Source organism: Danio aesculapii, chromosome 3 (assembly GCF_903798145.1).
Source record: "Danio aesculapii chromosome 3, fDanAes4.1, whole genome shotgun sequence".
Lineage (NCBI taxonomy): Eukaryota > Metazoa > Chordata > Actinopteri > Cypriniformes > Danionidae > Danio > Danio aesculapii.
This window is the reverse complement of record NC_079437.1, coordinates 35,925,526-35,948,511: the sequence shown is the minus strand read 5'-3', so window position 1 is coordinate 35,948,511 and position 22,986 is coordinate 35,925,526. Positions and strand designations below refer to the sequence as shown.

The 22,986-nt window shown below is 34.6% G+C and overlaps 1 protein-coding gene across 2 annotated transcripts in view; it reads right to left on the bottom strand.

Annotated features, from left to right (window-relative positions):
* Positions 1-22,986, bottom strand: part of abcc1 (ATP-binding cassette, sub-family C (CFTR/MRP), member 1) — a 31,684-nt gene that overhangs the window by 8,307 nt on the left and 391 nt on the right. The window contains exons 2-23 of one of the 2 annotated variants that reach the window (XM_056453900.1): positions 20,152-20,328; positions 19,911-20,036; positions 19,602-19,739; positions 18,074-18,199; positions 16,502-16,563; positions 16,187-16,318; positions 15,850-16,077; positions 15,228-15,405; positions 13,737-13,898; positions 13,548-13,640; positions 13,250-13,453; positions 13,001-13,147; positions 11,355-11,442; positions 11,050-11,119; positions 9,782-9,908; positions 8,911-9,087; positions 7,563-7,730; positions 7,287-7,473; positions 7,037-7,078; positions 3,334-3,385; positions 1,055-1,196; positions 691-898 (exon numbers count right to left, since the gene is read on the bottom strand). In XM_056453900.1, coding sequence (XP_056309875.1) covers positions 691-898; positions 1,055-1,196; positions 3,334-3,385; positions 7,037-7,078; positions 7,287-7,473; positions 7,563-7,730; positions 8,911-9,087; positions 9,782-9,908; positions 11,050-11,119; positions 11,355-11,442; positions 13,001-13,147; positions 13,250-13,453; positions 13,548-13,640; positions 13,737-13,898; positions 15,228-15,405; positions 15,850-16,077; positions 16,187-16,318; positions 16,502-16,563; positions 18,074-18,199; positions 19,602-19,739; positions 19,911-20,036; positions 20,152-20,328 — 3,034 coding nt within the window. The remainder of the gene's footprint in view (positions 1-690; positions 899-1,054; positions 1,197-3,333; positions 3,386-7,036; positions 7,079-7,286; positions 7,474-7,562; positions 7,731-8,910; positions 9,088-9,781; positions 9,909-11,049; positions 11,120-11,354; positions 11,443-13,000; positions 13,148-13,249; positions 13,454-13,547; positions 13,641-13,736; positions 13,899-15,227; positions 15,406-15,849; positions 16,078-16,186; positions 16,319-16,501; positions 16,564-18,073; positions 18,200-19,601; positions 19,740-19,910; positions 20,037-20,151; positions 20,329-22,986) is intronic. The other variant, XM_056453899.1, reaches the window with a different exon arrangement.

Below are 22,986 nucleotides of genomic sequence, written 5' to 3'. Positions count from 1 at the left end.
AATTTAAAGGGCACATAGGTTACCCCTTTTTTCATACTTAATATAAGTCTTTTGTGTCCCCAGAATGTGTCTTTAAAGTTTCAGCTCAAAACACCCATCAGATTATTTATTATAGCTGTTTGAAGTGTCTATATTATAGCTGGAAAAAAAGGTTTTGCTGTTTTTTTGTACTGGCCCTTTAAGGCTAGTCCACACATTTCTGTCTAAACAGCTTGAAAAGTAGATTTTTCACCATAGGTGCCCTTTAAATCTAAAATCTAAAAGTTTTAATGATAGTAACAAGATTAACAAAAACTATAATTATCAACATTTAAACTATTGCTATGTTGCTAATTGTCATTTCAACAAAAGAAAAAATACACTGCATCAATAGTAAAAAGGTTAATTAAAATCATGTAATTTTTTGTAAGATTAAGTCATTATTTACTCACGCTTAAATTTTTCCAATTCTGAAATTCAATCTTAATCAGAATATAGATTGTTGGGTGAACTATCCCTTTAGGGACTTGATACAAAATGCCTATGGTGTGTGGATTATTATCTTACACATTTATTTTGGTAAAACTGTTGAGAAAGCTGTATAATGCAACTGACTTTCAGTAGCAATAGTCAAATCATTAACGATGTTCAGGAATTTATAATGCTAATTTATGCAATGACACCCACACACAACCGACCGAGTGAAATCACCTTGTGAAATTCCCAGAGCTCCATACACCCCTAATCGCATCTCTCTTTTGGGCTGTGTGTTGTTGACAACGGGGTCATCTGTCCAAAGACTGAGCCAGTAGTTTGAGCCCAGAGAGGACAGATGATGACAGAAGAACAGAAAGATACTGAAGATGGATAGGGGCAAGCCAATCGCTTTCATGTATTCCCAAAACACAGACAGCTTCACCTGCATAAAAAATATTACTTGGTAAACATCAACATCAACTTGAAACATTTAAATTTACGTGACTCGAATGATTTGATGATCTTAAGACAAACTATTAGCTGTTATCAGAAACAGACAAACAATATGTCTTGACATAAAGAGATGATTGGCTCATACTCTGCCAGTGTTGGCCTTGTCTGCTTCGGTAAGTCGGGAAGCTTCTGCAGATTTGGTCTTTGTTGCGGCAGCAGCATCATTAGCTTCAGTTTTCTGTGTGGATTTACCTGCGCCTGTTGCATTAAGAGAGATCTGACTCTGCCTAAAGGACACAGAAAAACGACAGGTTAATAAATGTCAAATAGTAAATGGTTGTTATATAAAACCCAACTGACAATCATTATCTACGACAAACAGTAAGTGAGCATATACAGCATTTACTTTCATATAGTCTCATATAAGGAAGAAGATGAAACCATCAAAATATGAGATAAAGTTATACTGAAAAACACTAATCATGGTTCAGATATCTGACAAATTATTTGGCAAAAAGGCAAACCACAGCTTATCAAAGAACAGGATTTTTTACTATGGCATGAAATCCATAGAGTAAATGCAGTTTTGGTTTATTTATTCACATGCCAGCAAATTGTGGCAAGATCAATACAGATAAAAACATATTACATGACAACTTATAATAAGAGAGGATATGGTTAGACCAAGCGGCAACCTCCCGCTCTCCCTCAGGAAGCCAATACGGAAGTAACTGAAACTGCAATTCATCAAAATTCCGCTAGTCCTGGCTCCATAATAGAGCAAATAGCAATTGAGCCCACTGTTAGAATGGGCAACTTTACAGCAGAAAAAAAGGTGTTTACAGCCTGGTACAAAGAACGATTTTGGGTTATATAACTATTATTACCCTCCATGACAACTGTGAGGGGGGAGAATTTTTTTATAACTCATCCATTTCCTTTATATTAGGTTATATTAAGTTTACATAATTAAGGGCGTGGCCACTTGAGTGACAGCTCTGTATCGCTGGTCGCCGTCACTTCACCTCAGCTGAATACGGCAGATTAGCCACTGATCTCGGCATATTCATCGTACTTTTGTTCTGTTTTATGTGGCTTTACACAGTCAGCTGCCTTTTGGACTTATTTCTTACAATTATCAGATGATATGGGATGCTGTGTGCATTTAATTGTGCTCACAAACCATTCACGTGGCCTCCATTTCCCATGTGAGTAAAGTTATATACTTGTATACCATCTCTATAAATGTGTGTGTTTTATTTAAGATCATTTATCATTAATATTTTTCTTTAGACCAGAAAAGCACTCCAGAATGTGACAGATTGATTAGCTGTAGGCTCTAGAACAGTCATCTGAAGCGTTATCATACAGTGTTATGCCTGGATTTCATCAATAGTCTTGCATTTACTAACACAGACTATATTTGAAGTGTTTGGAAGTAATTTGCGTTTTCCTCCTGTAGAAAAACGTCATAAGAACACTGCTTAGTGGCTCAGTGTATTACAAAAGTGTTTTTAAAAGTCTAAACACTTTATAGATATAGTGTACAGCCTAGCACATGTGGTCAGAATACAAACGAGTCGCAGGTAATAAAGTATCAAGCGTATCTCCCAAAGAAAAGTCTGTTTGAGCCAGGTCTAAGCAAAGTGCCAGCAGGTGTCTGTAGCTCCGCTCACTCTCCGCCTCTTTGCCCTTGTTTGGTATTCCGCCGTGGGTGCGATGACGCGCGAACAAAATGGCAACGGTTGGCCACGCCAACTTGTAGCTTCTTTTGCAGTTCAGAAACCTATGGGTGACGTCCCGGATACTACGTCTATATATTTTACAGTCTATGGGTTAGACATGTTTTTCAGTTCGATATATGATAAATAACTTAAAATTAGAGTAACTGCAGCAAAATCTGGAATTAATATTTCATTGGTAAGGCCACGTAAGGCAAACCTCTGGAGTATTTCTCCCTAAGCGCGTTTCCTTATGTTATAATGAAGCGATCAACTGAAACAAGGATGACATAGAAAAGTTTGGTCATACTTTATTTTATAGTGTCCTTAAACTATACATTTATGTATGTAAATTAAACCAGTGTAATAAAAACACCTTATTAAAGCGTTACCCAAAGTTTTCCACTACTCAAGCATAGACTATAGAATAGCTTAGAAAATCTACATCAGCATAACGTTAATATGTTTGAACAAAAGAGAGCAACATGGATTCACAATTTTGGCCACTACTGTACACCATGCAAGATCTGATGCACTAGAATTGTATAGTTGTGTTCTTGATTTTAGTTTTTTACTTCTCTGTCAATCTGAAAAGCATGTATAAGTAATGACAGAACCTACAAATCAAATTAATTCAAGATAAACAAAATGTTCATTCATTACTTCAAAACAAGCCAGAGTAAATAAATAGACGTTCCCTCACCTCAATAGGGCAGCAGGGCCTCCATTCTCAAGTCCTTTCCGTGGGACTGCATCTGTGGAATAGAAAACACTTACTAAACCAGATATAAATAAGACACATCTACCTGCATGCTTCATTCCATTCCACAGCCATACTGCAGTTCAGCACAAACATGTCTATATTAAAAACAGAAATAAAAAGCATCATTTGCTTCTAAAAACAACACCACCTCTTGCCAATTGAAATGAGAATTTCGGTAAAAATGAATAAAGGTAAAACAACATTTCAGGCTCAGAGGTGAGAGTTAAGTTTAGAAAAATCACCAGCAGACAGTACTGTAACAGAGTCCAGCACCTCACACACACAATCAGACAAATGATGAACTGTTACAGTGAAAAGATTGCTGATGACCAGACATTTTAAATTGTATTCACCATGCTAAGAGAATCATGAATGCAAGTGTTCAGCACACAACAAAGAGCTTTCCCTACTTATATCAAATAAAATTACTACATTTACACTATTGTGTGTGAATTTGACACCATATTTTCAAGTAATTTAATTAAAACAAATTTAAGAAATTATTACTCAATATTTTAGATGATTTGATTTATAAACTTTAAAAAAAGAAAGCAGCCTGTGACTGAAGACATTAAATATAACAACTAAACATTTTTAAACATTGAAAACATTTTTGTTTTTATTAAGCTGGTCAGGTGACCATATCGTTTGAAACTCCATTTCAAATGAATGTTGTCTTTATGTACGTTTTATTCACTAAAGGATTTTGTACATTTTATTCACTTTTATTTACTAAGGGATCCTAAAAATCCTGTAAATTTATTCATCTATTGTAAATCTCTGAACATTATATACAGGTTGTATTAACTATGATTATAGTACATCAATCTGTAAATATTATCCATAGTTTTTCTATAACTGCAATTTATAACTTGTACCTATATCCTGCACTTGCTCCTATTGCACTCCTGGTTAGACCTAAACTGCATTTCGTTGCCTTGCACTTGTACATGTGTAACGACAATAAAGTTGAACCTAATCTAAAAATCTAATCTAAAATGCATCAATGGCATTCTAAAAATGGCTTACTACAATAGGCACATATTAAAAGATTTCTGAAGGATGGTGTAATATAATTTTTGTAAGTTCAGCTTTACATTACAGGAATAACTGTTAAATACATTAAAACAGTAAAGAGTTAATAATCTTTGAAACATTAAAAAAATTACAATCCCAAAACTTGTACTTAAACTCATTGCATAATTTTGTATCTATATTAAGTTAGTCAGTTATATAATTCACCTTTCAACAGAGTATAAATGGGATCTTATTCCCTAGAGTACTATAAAAAAGGCAACCATTTACTCTACCAAAGTAAAGCTTAAAGCAAGGATGCGTACTAGGTAAATCAAGGGTTGTGAGCTACAATCCAGTTTGTCTTCATGCTGGAAATCACACAAAGAAACAGGAAAACTGGTCTCATCGCATCCGTACAAACAGAAGAATTAACTGATAGTGAATTTTAAGGTAGCCCACCTAGTTGTTTGCAATGTCTTTTGCATTTTTTATATGAATTTGTATATTAGATGCCGCCTTTGATGCCATATTGAGTTAAAAAAAAAAAAGTACATACAAAAGATGTGAACAGAAAGCGATGTGACCCGTTTTAAAAGGAGAGAGAAGTTTGTTACTCATAAACATCATGAAAATGGATTGGGAAACACTGTTTTATGAAGCTTTGAAACCTTCTCAAAGTTTGTTTGGAATCAGTGATTTAGATTGTGTATAGAATTGCCAAGGTCACAGGATTTCAGTAAAAAGGGCTTTGTTACATCATTACTGTTTCTAAATCGCTTAAATTCAATAGTTCTCCACTGGGTGGCAACATCCTGGACTCTCTCATAAAGCCAATACGAAAGTGACTAAAATTGCAAGTCATTGACTGGCTGCCTGAGGCTGGCTCCAAAACTCCCCTTGTTAAAATGCCAATCTTTACCGCAGAAAAAACGTTAACAGCCTAGTACTAAAAAACTATTCAGTTAAAAAAATAAAAATGTTTGCATACAATGCTATGCCTACATTTCATAAATAGCCTAGTATTTACTAACATTGACTATGTTTAGATAGACATCAGTAATCACTATTTACCTTAATCTAAATAAGGCAATAATATGATTAAGGCGATTATATTAGTTGGTTTATGAATGTTTCTTTCATGTTCCTGTCTTCCATGTTATAGTACATAGATCATTTAACGTCATTACATCAAAACTGGACTGACACAGTTTCAATTAACTAGAACTGCTATGTTAAGCTGCTGACACAATCTACGTTATAAAAGCGCTATAGAAATAAAGATGAATTGAACTATGTTTATATACCGTATAATAACTGGTAAATCTCTTAGTTACTAATTAGTTAGTTGAAGTTATAAGCAACTAACATAACTTAGTTATGTTAACTAATGACCTTAACCTTTTTAAATTTGATTGTAATGCTGTAATTGTGCACCTTCTGTAAGGCTGCTTTGACGCAGTAATTATTGTGAAAAGTGCTATACAAATAAACTTGAACTAAACTGAATCAATCTAAATACATTTAATTACCCGAGAGTTATGCTCAACCGTTCCGGTGACATGCTAAAAAGATAGCAATGACTGGCTGCATCCACTTGTATCTTCATTTTTTTTTTATTGAACAGTAAATGGTCAATAATTATTTATTATTACAGTATAATGAAACAATGTGAACTATAGAAGGAACATAGAGGAAGCCAGGGGGATAAAGCAGTAAAGAAAAATTAAATAAATAAATTGAAAAAAAAAATAATAATAATATCAACCGGCACAATATTCATAAAAAAAAGAAATACAATCTGTTACACAAGGAATACATATAAAGTAACGCTTAAAATAAAATATTAAGAGTGTAAGTAATTCAAAATGTACTGATGTTACAGTGGAATTTTAAATTGGGCATGACAAGATCATGTTTTCCTAGCCTTAGTGTTTCAAAATATTGTTGCAATTCTTTTATGAATACCTTAAAAAGCGACTTGTATCTTCATTTGTGCTCTTTAGAAAACTACGGATGATGTCATGGACACTACATCCATATTTTTATACAGTATATGCATGAATCCTGTGGGTTCACTAAGATTGCCACCAGTGGCTAATAACTGAACAGGATTCATGGTTTCTACTATAGATTGGATAAGTTTTCCAAATTTGTAAACGTTTAACGTGTAAAGTGAAAAGGAATAATACTAGTTAAATAGTCTCTTGTTGGCCTGTTTAACAGAGTCCAGAAATGAAAAACCTTGAAAATTGTTAAAAGAAAATATATTTTGTGGAGATGATATTTAATGATTTGAATCTGATATTATGAATATGATATTTAATGATTTGATTTGAGTTTTTGTTGCATATTCACAGTTCTGACCAGCAGCTGTCCATGTAATGTGGTGTTTCGAATGCTTCAAAACAGTGAATCATTTAGCGAAGCAACTGGTTTTATTGTTTCAAAGCTTTGAAAAGTTTAGTCTCTCCCATCTCTATGGGGAAGTACTAAAGAACTAATTCAGTCTGCACTTCAAATATCATACTGCACCTCAGACCTGCATAATAACAAGCCCTATTCTAACATGCAGTACGTGCAGACCTATTGAACTTCTATAGCCCGGGGACCCATTACACCCTCAAACCTTCAGATTTTCCCATTTCGTCCTCTGCCTCCCCTCCCTCCTCTGAAGAGCCAACAGAGGGGACATAAAAAATAGGAACACATGGAGATGAAGACATACAGACAAACACAAAAAGAGATTTATCTCCACACAAGGATTAAATGGGGGAACAGATCTCACACAATGGGAACAATTGGAATCATTCAGCAGCAGTGGCTTTGAGACTGGACAGATGTGTGAAAGCATGAAAGCGCTTCAGACGTTTGCTCACCTCCCAATGACTCCTCCCCCTCCTCCTGCTCAGTGTTGGTGTAGGTGCGCAGGAACTCAGCGAAGGCACCCTGCCGGCCCAGCAGCTCAGTGTAGGAGCCCATCTCTGTGATTTCTCCATCCACCATAACCAAGATCAGGTCAGCCTGGGGCAGGAAGCTCAGACCATGGGTCACCAAAACACGAGTCTGAAAGTGGAGCATGTGTGATGGTGACATATCTATCTATTAGAGATCCATTATGATTTAATGGAATAATGCAAATGGTATGGGCTTACTCTGCCCTGTAGCAAGCCTTGAGGTCCGATGACTTTCTCAAAGATGTGTTTTCCAACATGTGCGTCCACGGCAGAGAGCGGGTCGTCTAACAGATACACTGAACAGTTGCAGTACACAGCCCTGGCCACACTCACACGCTGTTTCTGACCTCCAGACAGATTCACGCCCTGAGATTACAAGATCACATCATTAACCTAACGGACTGTTTTTTTTTACACATTCAATGCAAGACACATCTGTACCTAGAAACAGAGGTAAATTTAGGGCTGTGCGATATGACTACTGTAAAAACACACTGTAGCGTTTCATATTATGCTCAATCATAAACAAAGATTTCATTTATATTAGCAATATTTTTATATTAGGCCAGTATAATAGTGAGGGGGGTAATCTCCACGAAATTTACACACATTCCCCCGCCCCCCCACTTAGCAAGATTTCCGCGACTATCACAACCCCCTGCGGGATAGTCCTTTGCCTAGAGTGGCAGTTCAGCTTGCTCTGGCCCTGGCTGTAATTATTAGTTTTCAAAGTGTTACATATTTTATTAACATTTATTTTACATTTCTCCATTTTTAATCAAACATTCGCCCTAAAGTTCAAAATAAAGTGAGAAATATAACATAAGAATGAGTACATAAGTATATGCTTTAAAACATAAAAAGAAACAGTCCTTTACATGTGGTCTACATATCTAAACTAATAATTGATTGAATTTACGGAAATGGTACTGTATTGTGCTATATATCGCTATGACATGACTTATGTTGTGATAAGATCAAGCATTTGATTTAAAAAAATGTCTATTTAATTGCCAATTGACACTACTCCTAAAGACTAATTGACATTACTTTTTTATCAAAAGGTTTTCATGCTGTAATTACATATTGAAATGACATATTAAATAATAAAAAAAAATGATATTTTCCATATATTTCTCAGGACAGAAATCTGAACATTGATAAAGCTGGGTTTAAAATCCAACAAAACAAAATATTTTTTTTCCACATTTTTAGGAAAGTTAAATAAACAAGGTAAACAATATACATATACAACACTTTGTAAAAACCTTGAGAATATATAGAAGAATTAATGTAGAAAGCCTGTAGATGTAGAAAATGTTTTAAACCTGTTTCTATTTCAGTGCATGAAAAAAAAAAAAAAGTAAAAATGGCTTTTAAATATAACTCATGTATTATTCTTGAAATGAAGAATAAAATGTTACGGAATAACAATTTTAAACAATGGTTATATCTTTATAATCTTTAGAAATGGAACTTTAATCTACTATGGAGGGTTAAGACTTGCCTTCTTTAATCTATCATGGTTGGTTAAGACTTGACTTACCTTCTCGCCAATCTCAGTTGAATCTCCTCCAGGAAGGATCTCAAGGTCTGGTAGAAGAGCACAGGCCTCCACCACTTTCTGGTACCAGCTGTCTTTGGTTTCCCGTCCAAACAAAATGTTGTCTTTGAGAGTGGCATTTTGGATCCATGCTTGCTGAGGCACGTAAGCCACAGAGCCCTGAAGACATAGTGAGACACTCAACCTCTCTCTTTATCATTCAACATAAGTGGATACTTTGAGAATCTGATATTTTATCATATCAAGGAATATCTTTAGCATTGTTCACTTTAATATTAAATGTCTGAATTCTAAACAAAGAAAAAGTAGGGTTAAAAATAAATGGCACGTTTACAGATGGGAACTTTTACTTCTAACTCTATTTCTAAAAAAATTGGGGACAATGATCATGTGATGGTCAGATGTTCTTGTTTCTAATAAGGCACAAGACTCTTTCTGGATCATTTTCAAATCATGTGAAGCTCAAGCAGCTTGAGTGCTACTGTCATTGAAGGAAAAAAGGGACAAATAAAAAACAAGAATTTCAAGTCCAATTTCTGATTTATATATATGCATGCATGCGTGTTTTCAGGTTCAATTGACATTTTCTGCAAATAAATTTTTTAAATGCTAAATTTATTGTCTGTGCTTTATAAAATAAAACACAAATGAACATGTACCTATTATTGGCAAATCCAGAAAACTTCTAAATGGTCTTGTATTTATTTTTACAAAGCCGTATCTATTCTATTAAACTATAATACAATGCAGCACTCCATTCAAAGAGACACTGTTTTCACACAAAATCATTCCAGCTGACTTCACTTTGAAGAAATTCAACAGGAAGCACAAGGACAAAGGTCTGAGTCTGTACCTTGATCGAGACAGATCCTTCTTGCTTATGCATCTCTCCTAGCAAAGCTGAAAGCAGAGAGGACTTCCCCGAACCCACATGCCCCACCACAGCAACCAGCGCCCCCTCAGGGATACTTACATTGATCCTGGAGGGAGAAAGAGAGAGAGAGAGAGAGAGAGAGAGAGAATAGGACTAAATCAGATACAAAGAATTAACAGTTTAAACACCTGTGGACACATGCAGCATTGTAAGAAAAAAAAAAAAAGTTTCATTTGTTCATCTATTCTTCCATTCATTATGATTTCTTCATTCACATGATAATAGAGTGCACTGATATTAACAACTGAATTAACAATGAGCAATGATGCAAGACAAATTAAACATTTTAATCCATAATTTGAAGTAGATGTGGCAGAAATCAAGATTGAAAGGAAAACGGCGACCCAAATTTCATCATCCCTCTCATTAACATCAATGTAGATTCACCAGATTACAATTCCTCTGGGGTTTGACATTTTTCCTGTAATGGAGTCCATGCACATGTACTTGCCTGCCATGTCCTCAGTAGCCTGTTTCACTGGTTCTGCTCGGTGTAACCGCAATAATGTCAATGAGTGTCAGTACTACAAGTGATTTAAATGCCTACCATGTATTATAGTTACATTTGTGCAGAGTTCTCCATAAGGCTGGGAATTGAGAACATAACAATTTACCAAAAACTAATTCATTTATTGATGATCTGAAACATAAATGGTTTAATGTGGCAGAAAAAATATTGTCATAAACGTTATATTTACTAAAACTACACCTACATTAAACTGACTTTTGCATTTTTGCAAGCGACATAAACAGGACCATTATAATGCTATGAAATATGTCCTATGAAGCAAACATTATTCTGGATTAAATTTGTTCAAAGTTATGTCACACCATTTTGTTGTACTGTTCTGCTTAAATTATACCAAGGCCTTAAGCAGTTAAACTTAAACCAATGTTAAATCAACATGTTATCATTGAGTTCACTATATATCCATAACATTGTTTTACTGAAACAAACTGTTGTTCAAAAATGAGAAACATTCAAATGTCTTTCAAAGATATTGTATTTGTATAGTCATGAGTAACTACTGTGGGATAAACGTGCATTTTAAAGAATAAAATAAACACTTGAATCATAAAATTCCAAACAATTCCCAGCCCTAATACTCTATAACACTAAATGAGATGCTATTTGTTGTAATACTAGTATTTGTATCATTCTTTACACACAAATCAATTGATGTTACCTCTTCAAAGTTGGGGGGTCATCTTTCGACCAGCTAAAAGCTCCATCTTTAATCCTGATGCTGTCAGGAGCTGAATGAGCAGGAGACAACAATGAAGTCTCTCAAGTGAACATCAAAACACATGGGATGTCTTTAAACCCACAGATTTGTCATACAGCTGTGCTGCTCTTTCATACAATGCTGTTTTATGTCCATCTGTGGAAACTATTTTGAGACTGCAGGGCTTTGAAAGTTAAACATGAACAGCACACTTGACACATTTGTTTGATTGAAAATGTGAAGTGATTTTGAATTAATATACATACATCCAGAAATGGCTGGCCGCTCCACATTGTCATCATCCAACTCCTCATGGGACAGAAACACACGCAGACGTTGCATAGACACACTGGCCTGAAGAAAGCAATGCAAGTTATTAAAAAAAAAAAGGAAAACCATGCAGACAACACTTCTTCACATTACTTGATCTACAGTTGAAGTCAGAATGGGGTATATGCAAACAGAGTTTTAATTTTAGTCAGCCAACCACAGGGCTTCCAGTTAATTGCCATCTGGTTAAAAAATATATATATACACATAAAAAAAGAAATAAATAAAAAAATAAATAAATAATTAAAAAAGTAATAATAAAATAATTTTTTTTTTTTTTTTTTTTTTAAATCGCCTCGTTTAAGATCTCTTTCTGTAAAAAAAAACAGCAAACTTCACTGCCTGTATGAGATCTAATATAAAGTTGGTATCAGACCAAACAAGAAGCATTGCATTAAATTATATCTTTCTGCGCCATGTCTTTAAAATATGGAAATTAATTTTACCTCAGTATTTTCAATGGAATCTCTGCGCTAGCCTGCTGCTAATGATGGCGCCTGTGTTTAAACAGTCTTTCGTCTCTTTTTACGGTTTAACAACCAAATGAATGCTTAAATTGAAATTAAAAATAGTCACATAAAACCTTCACCGGAAGTTTATCATTGGCTGAAAAACACTATTCAATTCAATTCACCTTTATTTGTATAGCGCTTTTACAATGTAGATTGTGTCAAAGCAGCTTTACATAAAAGATCATAGTAAATTGAAATAGTGTAGTTCAGCTTTTAAAGTTTAAGTTCAGTTCAGTTTAGCTCAGTTCAGTGTGGTTTAAAAATCACTACTGAGAGTCCAAACACTGAAGAGCAAATCCATCGATGCGCAGCTCTACAGATCCTGAACCATGCAAGCTAGTGACGACAGTGGTGAGGGAAAAAAAAAAACTTCACCAATTGGCGAAAGTGAAGAAAAAAAACATTGCGAGAACCAGGCTCTGATGGGTACGACCATTTCTCCACTGGCCAAACGTCTTGTGCAGAGCTGCAGTCTAAACACCGGAGGCTGGGCCTCAACGAAGACTCGTCTGTCCCTGGAGCGTCACAGGAAACAGCGTCATGCTCTCTACTCCTCCATTATGCACTAGCTGTGCATAATGTGCAAGACATTTCTAAACAGACGTCTTAATAACTAATTTATAATAACTGATTTACTTTATCTTTGCCATGATGACAGCACATAATATTTTACTAGATTTTTTTCAAGATACCGGTACTCAGCTTAAAGTGAAATAAGAGAGCGCTTAACTATCTTAATTAAGCAAGTTAGAGTAATTAAGCAAATCATTGTATAACGATATTGCATTTTATAGAAATGCTGCTTAATGGGACTAATAATTTTGGCTTTATTCTAGCCGAAATAAAACAAATAAGACTTCCTCCATAAGAAAAAATATTATTCGAAATACTGTGAAAAATTCCTTGCTCTGTTAAACACCATTTGGGAAATTAAAAAAAAAAAAAAATTATTTACAGAAGGGGGAATACTTCTGACTTCAACTGTATGACCGAGGTAATAACCACTTCAGAACATGTTGACCACATTCTGAGGTATAAACACAGCTTTAATAAGAGAGAGACTGTAATACCTGCACCATGCTGCTGATTACCATGGGCAACATATTAAGGGGGAACCGAAGAATGTTGAATAGAGCCAGAGAAACAAATGCCTTCTGAGCATCCAAAATATTGTGTTCATCCACTAAAACATATACAGCGAACGTGGAGAGAGCAACCTTTGTAACAAAAAAAAAACAAGACATATGCAAATGTAACCACAACCACAGGCAAACTTAAAAAATTGTAGGTATGATAAAACGCACAAAGGTGCCACCTACCAAAAATGGTGCGCAAACCCAAGTAAAGGTGGAAACAGCACCAAGGTAAGCCATTTTCTTCAGCACACGCAATTCGCTCTCTCGGATAGCGGATACTTTGCCTTTGAAAGCAAGTTCCCATGCGTAGAGTTTAAGCACTTTAATGCCGTTCAGCACCTCATTCATAAGCTTGATCCTATTGTCCTTGCTTTTCATTTGGGCAACCTGTGGGTGAGTGCCTCAGATTACCAAACATGATCTGATTAATAACATTTTGAGGTAAGTAAACCTGTCATGCAGGAACAGAGGTTCAAAAAACCTGGTAGGTTTTAGTTTTCATGGCAATGACTGCATTTAGAGGAACCATTAGCACCATCACGGCAACTCCTGCAAGCACCGAAGCACCCAAATTCTGATTTTAAAAAAAGAGAGGGAAAATAATACAGGTATTAGTGATGTTTAATGAAACAAACACACAGTTTATACAATTCAAAATCTCTTTACATACCTGCCACAGAAAGTACAGAGCCAGGATAACCTGCAATGGTGCCGACCAAATCATATTGATATAGGTGATGAGGTCCATGAACCGCTGCGCGTCTACAGACATCAGATTCACAATCTCTCCGACTGTGGATGTTCGCCGGGCAGCATTGGTAATCACTAAGGCCTTTAAAAAATTAAGGAATAGATATAAATTGATTAAAATTTACAATAAAGACACTAATAATGCACGATAAAAAAATATTTTAAATAAAGTTACATCTTGAATGTAAATTTTACAGTTTCCAACACTGCAATAATAGATTTGAGCATCAGAACAGTTTGTTTTGGACCAGTGAGAGTAAAGACAAAAAAAATCTGCTTTACTTATAAAGGGATATTTTACATTAAAATATATTCAAATAGAAAATTAATTTACATTCTAATTATATATATATATATTTTTTTTTTTTATTTATTTATTTTTATTTTTTTTTTTTACACAATATGTAAAATATTTGATTAATTAAACACAGCCTGAGTGAACATGAGATGCCAAATTTAAACTACAGGGCCCAACAATAAGGACTGCCTGATGGCCCGGGGCCACCGTTAGAGATGCTCAAGACAGTAGACAGGATCATTACTGGCCCGATTGGTAAAATCGGGATCACTAAAGTTTAATTTGCCTGCGACTATTTGTCAATTGCGTGCAAAAGTGGTCTTAGAATAGAGAAACAGCTTGTGCTTTTAAGCCTTTAAATGCCATGTTCTCTGTGAAGTTATAAACACCACATTGCTTTGCGGTTCCTCTTATCTGATTGGATGTTGTGAGCACATTATTTCTTTCCATAACCTGGTAACAGCCAGTACAGCAGCATCAAAATATGAGGCAAAAAAAAAACATATTTTTCTAACGTCTTAGAAGCAGACACTTATAAGGTCACAGCAATTTGCTTGCCATCGGTTTGGCAGGTCAGCCACCTTTTGTAAAATAGTTTAGAACCACAATAAAATACCTGCACATTTTCAATACTGCTTGTTTTGGTAGCATAACTCTTTGAATTTTGCTTATAATATATATATTAACATTCATAAAATATTTAAACTCTAGATTCACAAATGTTATTTTTGACACATTATTTAAAATATGTGGCTAATAAATAGCTATTAATAGCTTTTTCTTTTTATTGTTGGTGGGGACATGGAAAATTTTGGTAGGGCAAGTAAAAATCTAGATCACTGGCTCGATAGGGCCAGTAGAAAAAAATCCTTAGCTTGAACCCTGAATTAGTAAGCAATTTTTAAACTTCAATAAATTGATGAATTAATTCATTAACAATTCAATTACATTTCTGAGAACAAATTTTCTTTACACACTGATATTGGACAAATGTATTATTTGTTCTTTTTTAAAGTCAAAAAATAAAGAGAAAAAAATATTCATATTACTTCATTTCGCTTCATTATTAATGCATGTCATGCATTTTTATCAATCAATCAAAACTACACTTACTTTTCTGTATACAGCACCAACTATGGCTGTGCGTAACCTCATACCAGTCACAAAGCAAACGTGGAAATATTTCTGAAGAATAAGTGTTTGCAAGCAGGTGCAAACAAACAGCAGGGCGGTGTAGAAGTAGCCATGCCAGGTGGGGGCACTTGAATCATTCACAAACAGGATCAGCAGCCTAAGATACAAAAGAGCACATTTAAATGTGTATAAACTGATCATGTATGTCAGTCCTTTTCACCGCTAGCAGAATGCAATTATCCAGGATTCAAGTGTGTGAAAAGTAGGCAAACTGGTTAAAGGCTCTCTGCCGTGAGTTCAAGTGTTATTTTCAAGAGATTAAGCAGATTTAAACATGGTCCAGTGCACAATTTGATGGCACGACTTTCAGCATGCCAAAACTAACTCTTCACTGGAACTCTTTTAAGAGCCACAGCTGTTGTTTTGACATCGAGGCCTTCCTACTGAGTTAAAGTCATTTCTAACCACATGACTATGAAAACGCTGAGGCAAGGCTTGGCCTTTCCCCTGTAGACCACTATTGCTCCTGAACCCAGCAAAGACAGGAACAATTACAACCAGAAAGGCAGGAATAGCTCATGTTGTTGCTGTAGATTCATACCTGAGAATTTCTGGTCCAACAAACATCAAGACATCATGTATAATCTTATACAGAGAGCTGATGAGAAAGTATGGTCCGAATGTCCGGCAGAGGGCAAAAAAGAGAGATGGTTCGCCAGTTTTCTGAAGGGCTTTCGCAAGCAGAATCTCTGACTCCTCTACTGGTTGTCCGTCCTTCTTTTCTCCTCTTGTAGATCGTTTTGGAGAGTACAAGGTCTTGTCTACAGGCCTAACACAAAACACATACACCAGCCAGAGGATTAGCCATTTTTGTAGCAAATCTACAGTCTTTATCCTCTTTGAGAAAACTGTTAAATATCTAACTCTTCGGGTCTGACCTTTTGACCTTAACACATTCCTGGTCCCAGCGGCGCACCAGCTGTGGCACCACTCTCTCAGACTTATCCTCATTGTTAAGTGACCACAGATCCTTCTCCTCCAGAGGCTGTTTATAACCCTTCACCATCAATCTGTGAAAGAAAGGAACAAACGTCAAGTAACAAAAGGACTTTTTGAATGCTGACAGATAGCACATAGAAGACAGAAAGAGACTGAACAAACGGGATCAAGAAATTTCATGAGCCAAAAAAATGCAAACAACCACGCTATTTCTCTCTACAGTTTTTTTGCTCACAAATTGAATTTTTGCTCACCCTGAGATCCACCAGAAAGTGATTTTTGACAGGAATGAAGCTCCTGACTCTGGACATGGATTCTATAAACAAAAAATTTATAAAACAGTCAGAAATGCCATCTAAAAATGTAAACGTGTGGGAAAGGAGATGGAATTATTTACTTCAAATATTGTTTATTATTGTAAGTACATATAGATATATTAATGAGTGTATTAAACAGAGCCAGCACCTTTTAACCAGAATGAATGACATTCTTGAAATGTATAAATCCTACAGAGATATTTAATTTAATACATATTCATTTCTAATATTACAGTGAAAAACTTTCATTTAAGATAAAAAATATATATAATAAATAATTAATGTTTTACAATAAAATGGTTTCTCAGCAGGAGTATGTGATTATTTTTATCAACTAAATTCCAGTTTCAAAGTTGGGTGAGACACAGGACAAGAGATTAATACACTACCGGACAAAAGTCTTGTGGCCTATCCAAGTTTTAGGAACATCAAATAATAACTTGACTTCTAGATGATCATTTGGTATCAGAAGTGGCTTATATGAAAGGCAGAGGCCTCTAGATTACGCTTATTTTACCAAAATAAAATATGATCATGCCTTGATTTTTAATTATTTAATAAGGACAGTAAGGTCTGACTTTGCTTAGAAAAAAGTCTTGTGACTAAACAGAAATAATGTACAGTATAGAATATAAAGTCATGGTGCAGTGGAAAAAGAATTAATATTCTGTTTGACTCCCATGAGCTTGGAGGACTGCATCTATTCATCTCTGCAATGACTCAAATAACTTATTAATAAAGTCATCTGGGATGGCAAAGAAAGCGTTCTTGCAGGACTCCCAGAGTTCATCGAGATTTTTTGGATTCATCTTCAATGCCTCCTCCTTCATCTTACCCCAGACATGCTAAATAATGTTGATATTTGGTGACTGGGCTGGTCAATCCTGGAGCACCTTGACCTTCTTTGCTTTCAGGAACTTTGACGTGGAGGCTAAAGCATGAGAAGGAGCGCTATCCTGCTAAAGAATCTGCCCTCTCCTGCGATTTGTAATGTAATGGGCAGAACAAATGTCTTGATACCTCGGGCTGTTGATGTTGCATTCCACTCTGCAGATCTCTCGCATGCCCCTATACTGAATGTAACCCCAAACCATGATTTTCCTTCATTAAACTTGACTTGTTCTGTGAGAATCCTGGGTTCATGCAGGTTCCAATAGGTCTTCTGCAGTATTTGTGATGATTGGGATGCAGTTCAACAGATGATTCATCTGAAAAATCTACCTTCTGCCACTTTTCCAAATGATCAACTAGAAGTCATGTTATTATTTAATGCTCTTACAACTGGGATTGATGACAAGACTTTTGTCAGGTAGTGTATACTTTTTATGTTTCTAAAATTAAAATAGCTACATAGATCATTTTAACACTTGGTACTCCAAACATACTTAATATTTATAAATGACCCAAACACAACATTTGAGAGAGAGAGAGAGAGAGAGAGAGAGAAAGAGAGAGGGTTAAAGAGATAGAACAACAATATCTGGATAAAAATAAGCAAAGTTTACTAACCGAGTCTTTGACGACCTCTGAAAACAGTGGAGGTTGGTCAGACAAGCAAGCCAGGATCAGGGAGATGAGCAGCAGGGTGTAATATATGTAAAAGGTGGTATATCTGAACACACCCACACTTGCAGGCTATAAGAAAAACCAAACAATATTTTAAGGTGTTGTTCACATTACAGAGAAATCTGATTTAGTTAAATTTCCACTTAGGTCTAACTATAATTTTGCAATTGATAAAATATGAGTGATTTGTTAGTACTTATTTATTGGGTGCTATAGTAATGATATTGCAATCAATGTAATACTGTACGTCCTTCTACAGAAACTGAAAATTAGCTGTCAGTGTAGGAACAGACAAGAAATTTGGCTTGTCCTGCAGTCCAGAGCCAAAATGACATAAGCAACAGAGGCATTTAACATTTTTATGAAAATACTGAATCTAAAACAAATGACTATTTACTCATGCCCAAGTTTTCACATACAGAACCCCATTAAGTTCACTACATGAGAAAAAAAGTATATAGATCCGGAAACATAACTCTTTTGAGTGATGAAAAACAAATTAGATTTTTACAGTTTTAAATTTTAAAACAGTTTAGATTAGTTTTATTAAATCATTCTCACTCAAGAGTGACTGTAAAATGTATTGAATGTGAAATTAAGATATTAGTAAGAAAACTATATTCATTTTGTAATTTGAAATAAAAGAAATTCATAAAATATATACAAAAATTCGTATTCGAAATGCATGCATTCATCTTTAATATTTATTGATATGCATTTAATAATAAAAATACTCAGTTTAATAAACATTTTTCAGTTTCATTCACTTCACAATGAAAATAAAATAAATCTAAATCCCCAATTTCTGTTTAAATCAAAGACGATTTTTCTTCAACACATTTCTAAACATAATAGTTTTAATAACTAATTTCTAATAACTGATTTATTTTATCTTTGCTTAGATATTTTTCAAGATACTAGTATTGAGCTTCAAGTGAAATTTAAAGGCTTAACTAGGTTAATTAGGCAATTCATTGTATAACAGAAATTTGATCTGTAGATAATCAAAAAAAATACTTAAGGGGGCTAATAATATTGTTTAAAACTGCTTTTATTCTAGTCATTATTATAGGATTATATTATATTATTATAGGAAATACTGTGAAAAATTACCTGCTCTGTTAAACATAAACTCTGAGGGCTAATAATTTTGACTGTAGACGCAATTTTCTATCTCAGCGTTACATTTTATTTGTAGCAGTTTGCTTTTGCTTTGATTTACAGATTTTTATTTTTGATATATACTGTGCTTGCAGATTGTTATCGGTATATAACTTGCAGATTTGTTGAGGCTAACAAAATAATAATTAGAAACACAAACAAATAAATAAATAAATCTAAAAACTATACAATTATTTAAAATAATAACAATAGCATATATTACAAAACAAATAAATTATAAAATTTAACTTACATTTTTTTCACAAGAGTAAAAATCTAACTTAATTTTTTACACAAGAGTAATATTTACATCATTCACTGCGTGCATGATCTTGGAGCGAAAGGTGACTGTAGCACACACTATGGTGATCAGCCAGAAATTGAGCATCACGCCTGAGGACTGGACTCCCTTCATCCGCTCGTACTGGATCAAGAATGTAGCCAGCAACTGAAAAACATAAATGAACATGAGCAGACTATGCTTCAATCTATTAGGAAATCCATTTCCTTGCTTCAAGGAAAACACATGTATGTGATTTGAATATGAAATCAATGCAAAGTAAATTACAAATAAAGCAGTTTAGCTCAGCACTTCTTTTTGTGAAAGAACGGGTCTCACCATTGTAACACCAAGCATTGTGGGGCTGACTAGGTAGACTGGGGCTACTGTAGCCCCGTGGCTTCTTTCCCAGAAAGAGTAGAAAACATCTGCCCAGCAGATAAGCCATAGGGTAAACCCGATAACCTGGTGGAGGAGAGTCACATGACCTTCAAACCCTTGTTGACCTTGACAGAGTTATCAGGAAACACATTCACAAAGCAGGCTGCAACACGCAAACAGGGTTGTTTACTGTACTCACTGTTTTGGCTCTGTTGAGGTGGGTCATGCATATGTATCCGCGATCATGGCTTTTGAGGTATAAGATGTAGAGTGGTGCAAAAAGCCAGAGGTAGAGGCAGGGTATCCAAACCAGCACGGTGTTCTGGAAACATGGGGTCAGGTCTGGATTGTGTGTTTGCCATGTCCGGTTCCAATCCTGAAAACAAGACAAGAGGGCTTCATTCCTTTCTCCACATCTCCAGAAATTCCATGGAAACAAAGCAATTACTGAAGTGGACAAGGTGATCTCAGACGAGTAGTAAAACACACAAAGACCTAATGATGTGTGCAAGGAACAAACACTTCAGGACTTCTGAGAGGAGCTTTCTGAGAACCAATGTCAAGGATGGTTTTTTTCTTCTACGCAATAGAGCAGAGCCGAGAGTCTCCTTTAAGTAGTGACATCTAAAACATTAACTAAACCTTTCCTTACAAAGAAAATCTAATCTCGTTCTCTGCAGGAAGCATGTCTTCCCATAATCCTGCTGTCTCTGGAGGAGGAAAAATAGATCAATAAATAAATGAGAATAACAGATCAATAAATAAAAGGCTGCTCAACTACAGGACATGAAATGTGATTTGCTTGACATTTGAGCTGTTGAGTTAAATGCTTCTGAACAGCAATATCAACATTTTATGTTGACACTAATGATTCTTTTAAAAGCTGTCAAGAGCATCGTATTTCATCGCATTTATACTCTAAAGTACTTTACATTACATTTATACTCCGTATAATATACATTAGTACATTTATACTTCGATTTTTAGATCCACAAGGACTAAAGGACAATGACACAAATAAAATGTAAAACTCCCCATAAAAACATGAAAAGTGAAAATATAATAAAAGTAAATAACATTTTTATTTTACATATGTGCTAATAATGAAATTTTAACATAAAACATGTAGTTAACAACATTGTTGAATTCATTCAAATAATATTACAATTTGATATTTAAATTTGTATTCTTTATGTCATAAAGGTGAGGCATGTCGCAATGATCAATATATTGACTTCTCGCACAACACATGGACACGACCTCAATCATTTTTGGAAATGAAATATATATCATCCATACATAAAAAAACTATTCTAGCAACATTAGCTGATTGTGCAACCTCTCTCTCTCGATTGGAGGTGTCAGTAGGGTTAAAAAACACTGTAGTATTTACTATAAATTACTAGAGTATATTTTCATGTGGGTGTTTGACAACTAAAAATAAATCTGGTAGCAGATATCACAGTCTCTGGTACTTTTTACCTTGCACTTTTTTGTTAACATTTATTATTATTATTATTATTTATTAGGATATGCATTTTCACATTCTTATTCCAATGCCTAATTATTACATTTTTAGAATGACGATAATTCAATTAAATATATATTATTTCAAATATTGCACTTGCATTGTGGTGATATTATATTGTCATTCTGGCATTATATAATGAGTGGCATAAAACTGTCTTAAACCGACAATAATATTGTTTATCGCAATATATTTTGGTGCAATATACCGTACAACAAAAATAGATATTGTGACAGGCCTAATGGAGGTATTTGATTATCTATTTTCTCATTTATTGTGAAACAAAAATATTGCTCAATTTCTTAAATAAAAAAGTATGGAGAAAAAAAAATAATAAATAAATAAATAAATAAATAAAAATCGATGTTAGAATAATATTAAATATTAAATAAAATTACTATGATAACCTTTTAAAATTTATTGATAAAAAATCTAATATTACAATTATTATTACTACTATTATTAGGGCTAGGCAATAAATATTTTCCATATTGAACGATAATGATATTTATTTCGATACAAGTTGTTAATTCTTATACATTTAAAAGAGTACCCTAACAATAACTGAAGCCGAAAAAATTTGAGGATCCATTAAATGGCATAACATATTTTCGGCCGATAAATTTTCGGTGGCCGAAAATTTGGTACATCTCTAATATCAACACACTTTCAGATTCCCGTTGTTGCACATTTCTGCTGTGTGACTGGCATTGTCATTGAAATAAATTTGATTGCAATTCGATATAATAGTTTCTCGGCCCAGCCCTAACTATTATTATTAAATAATATTAATAATAATAATAATAATAATAATGATAACTATTATTTTGTGGTAAACTTGACTGGAACATGTTCTTCAGAGGGTTTTAAATATTGACCCTGGCTGGTTGACTCAAAACAGTTTTGTCTTTACAAACCAGGCAATCTTTCACTGCATTGAAGTTTTGGATCAAAAATGACTTCCTACTTGATGAAAAAAGCTGAGAGCTTTTCGAGAAAAGCAGCAGACTTTCTTGGTATGCAGTCACCTGCCAGAGTGATTCATATTTCAATGTTTTGGCCTTCTGATCCTAAAGGACAAACTGACTGTCTAAACATGTCACACTCCCAACTAATACTCCTAATCCAATGACCTGTCAGATCTTGCAACTCAAATAAACAAAGTTTCCTTTTTTCTAAATAGGAAAAAAATGATTACACATGTTCTCTAGTAAAAAAAGGAAACTGTCTGGCATGAGGGGAATTCAGTTAGCAAACCAAAAAACAAGACAGAGCAGTGACAATTCAATTCTTAAGGTTTACACTGTGGTAAAGACAAACACTGAGCAGGTGTCACTGTTTATAAATCACCTTTATATGCGACGATTAGGCTCTCGCAGAGAAATACTAACAAAACAAACCCAAAGTCCATATAGGTATAAACATATATGGTAGTTTGCGGAGTAGCTAACCGGTTAGCTTAGCAACCGTGGCTGCGTCTCAATACTAGTGAACTGCCTACCTAGA